General features: G+C 45.5%; 1 protein-coding gene across 1 annotated transcript; it reads left to right on the top strand.

The window, feature by feature from the left end:
- The first annotated feature begins 600 nt into the window (after nt 1-600).
- On the top strand, nt 601-1,914 carry LOC103706129 (probable aquaporin TIP1-1). The gene is made up of 2 exons (XM_026804298.2): nt 601-883; nt 1,026-1,914. Exons 1-2 carry the CDS (start codon nt 751-753, stop codon nt 1,643-1,645), a joined length of 753 nt encoding a protein of 250 aa, XP_026660099.2. The 5' UTR covers nt 601-750; the 3' UTR covers nt 1,646-1,914.
- Nucleotides 1,915-3,324: the final 1,410 nt, after the last annotated feature.

Below are 3,324 nucleotides of genomic sequence, written 5' to 3'. Positions count from 1 at the left end.
CAACTCGGATAAAATTATCGCTCCTATACTACCATGCTATCACCTAGGTGGCAGGTGATTTTTCTTTCGGTGTGTGTATAGGTTAACGGGAGCTCTCACGGGAAGCTATTTAACATAAAATAACACTAAATAAAATATGCAGCCAGTATGTGGATACGGTGGATCACCAACTACCTTACGACCACATCCAGAGGCTAAGAAATTTTTCAGACTTTAGTTTAATTCCATCCATGGAGGCTTCCGGAAACAGAGTTAAAATTATTATCCTAAACGTGGCCGACGACACCATCCCCACCCAGCTGATTCATCACAAACAGCAACCACCCTACTCGGACAATGTCTCGGTCTCCAAGAGGCATAAATCCGGTAGGCCCCACCAGCCTCCATGTTTTTAAGCTCAATGAATCCAATAAAAGGATAAATTGCTGTAACAACTCAAACATCCGAGCAGAATCCGGACAAAACCCGTGTGTTGTCGGTAACGTCACCACAGCCTCCGAACTAGGCCAATCCCGAAAGAACACGTGGCAAAACCTCAGCGCAAGGACGGACGACGCTGAGCTGTACCGAGTGCAAAAAAATGGAAGCGCCCCAAAGGCCTCCACCGGCTAACCGGCTGCTCCCTGTCTCCCCCCTCCCTCCTCAGTCCTCCCCGCTATATAAATTAATCCCTCTGTTGCACCTTCAGTTACAGAGAGACACCGGAGAGGGCGAGCAGGGGTGCAGAAAAACAAAAGAAAAAAGAAAAAAATGCCGATTTCTCGGATAGCGATCGGGACTCGGGAGGAGGCGACTCATCCGAACGCCCTCAAAGCCGCCCTCGCTGAGTTCATCTGCACTCTCATCTTCGTCTTCGCCGGCCAGGGCTCCGGCATGGCTTTCAGTGCGATATTTATCCTCATCCTTCTTTTATTTTTTTTTTCGTTCAGTCTTCTTTCACTTTTTTGTAGAATCATCATTATAAATGAATTGATCGTTTCATTTCTTTTTTTTTTTATTGTTGTTGTGGGGTCGACACTTGACAGGCAAGCTAACTGGCGGCAGTGCGACCACGCCGGCAGGCCTGGTGGCAGCGTCGCTGGCGCACGCCTTCGGTCTGTTCGTGGCGGTGTCCGTGGGTGCCAACATCTCCGGCGGGCACGTCAACCCGGCGGTGACCTTCGGCGCCTTCGTCGGCGGCAACATCACTCTTCTCAGAGGAATTCTCTACTGGATAGCGCAGCTCCTCGGCTCCACTATTGCCTGCTTCCTCCTCCGCTTCTCCACCGGCGGCCTCTCCACCGGCACCTTCGGCCTCACCGGCATCAGCGTTTGGGAGGCGCTCGTCCTCGAGATCGTCATGACCTTCGGCCTCGTCTACACCGTCTACGCCACCGCCTTGGACCCCAAGAAGGGCAGCCTCGGGACGATTGCACCGATCGCGATCGGTTTCATCGTGGGAGCCAACATCCTCGCCGGCGGGGCCTTCGACGGGGCGTCGATGAACCCGGCGGTGTCCTTCGGTCCGGCGCTGGTGAGCTGGTCCTGGAACAACCACTGGGTATACTGGGCCGGTCCGCTCATCGGCGGCGGCCTCGCCGGGCTCGTCTACGAGTTCTTCTTCATCTCCAGCACCCACGAGCAGCTCCCAAGCACCGACTACTGAGCAACAACTGTTGCTGGTTCTTATGTTGTTGGCTTCTTCTTCTTGGCGTACAGAGGGCTTAATTTGCCAGGCTCCTGTTTTCTTTTTCTCTCTTCATGTACCTTCTTTATTCTGTCTTTGTCCTTCTTTATTTGTCTTGGTCCCTTCGTCTCTTGGAGCTTGTCAAAAGACTTTGCGTCCATTCCCTTATGTCCATTTCCATATGTATAATGTCGAGCTACGTTGATGGATGGTCCTTTGTTCATAAATATCTCTTTTCACCTTCTATTCTTTTTAGTTAATCTTTTTATTATAAGAATGCATGTATATATATAAAGCTATATAGCAAATTATTTGTGCCACCAATCAACAGTTGCTAGCTATTATTATTATTGTCATCATCATGACCTTCATTATTATCTATAGTAACTATACTCGATCGGCATCCGAGAACAAATAAATACTATACATCTAGGGTGACGTCTTGACTACTGGTAAGTAAAAAAGGATACAGAAGATTATATACTGTGTCCTTGGACAGCTTAATGAGTTACAAAGTGCCTCAGGCGCCCTTTTATATATCTACCGCGCACTGTAGTAGGAAGGAAAAAAAATTATAAACGTGGAAAGATAAGAACAGTACTTAGTTTCATTAAGGGTGAAAACGATACTTGAAAATAAGTATGGATTCAAATAAATATTTTGATAATTTTATCAGATGAAACTTGGATTTTACATATGGCATTCAATTTCTAGGTTCAAGTATGAAAATCGAATAAATCAATACATAAATTATATGTAATACAAGCAATATAGAAATATCAGGAAAGTGGTAATATAAACCTATTTTAAAAGTAGTTAATTTTTTTTTTTTTATATCAATCATTAACGTTGTATATCATATTTCTTCTCCACCTCAGTCTGCCATATATTTACGGTAGATGAAGGGTTATTGCGATCCTTTCGGTCTAGGGAATTGGTTAATTCTTAGCTATTTGATTTATTAAAATGTGTGCTAAATTAATTTTTTTTAAAGAAAAGTCAAACTCAAATTCAATAATTAAATGAGTGAGCTCGAAGTTTACTTATTTTGATGGATCTAATGAGCCCGAATTTGAATTCAGTTTTTCTTATCAAGTTCGGATATGGATACATCATGCATCCGATTCAAGTTCTGCTTGTTCTCATATTGACACATCAAGAAAGGAACGCCTGACCCATATCTTATCCACTCCAAATATGAGAAACTAGCAGATGTAAATACGTACAAGTATAACTGTGCAGGTATATAACCACATCACATATGTGGCACCATATGTATCTAGCATTTCAGTTAGAAAAAAGCATGCACCGAATATTCAAAAGTACCGGGATGTGAGAGGCCAGACGTCAGAATTTGGGGTACCTCATGCAGGGCCAGTGTTAGACTGGGAGACCTCTCCCAAGTTATCCAGTGGGAGCATGAGCAGGGGCCGGACTGCACTTGGATCTGGAGGTCCGGTCTCTATCCGAAGGCAGCACCCTTCTTATGGAAGGTGACGTGGGACCACCTTCCGATGAGAGGAGTGCTAAGCATGCGTGGTTTGGAGATCCCTGCGCAATGCGAGACATGCAGTACAGAGGAATCAGTGGACCATGTGCTATTCCAATGCACATGGGCGAGGTCGACATGGCAATGGACAGGGATCCTGGAAGAGGCC

This window comes from Phoenix dactylifera, chromosome 2 (genome assembly GCF_009389715.1).
Source record: "Phoenix dactylifera cultivar Barhee BC4 chromosome 2, palm_55x_up_171113_PBpolish2nd_filt_p, whole genome shotgun sequence".
Taxonomy (NCBI): Eukaryota; Viridiplantae; Streptophyta; class Magnoliopsida; order Arecales; family Arecaceae; genus Phoenix; species Phoenix dactylifera.
This window is presented reverse-complemented; position numbering and strand designations above follow the sequence as displayed.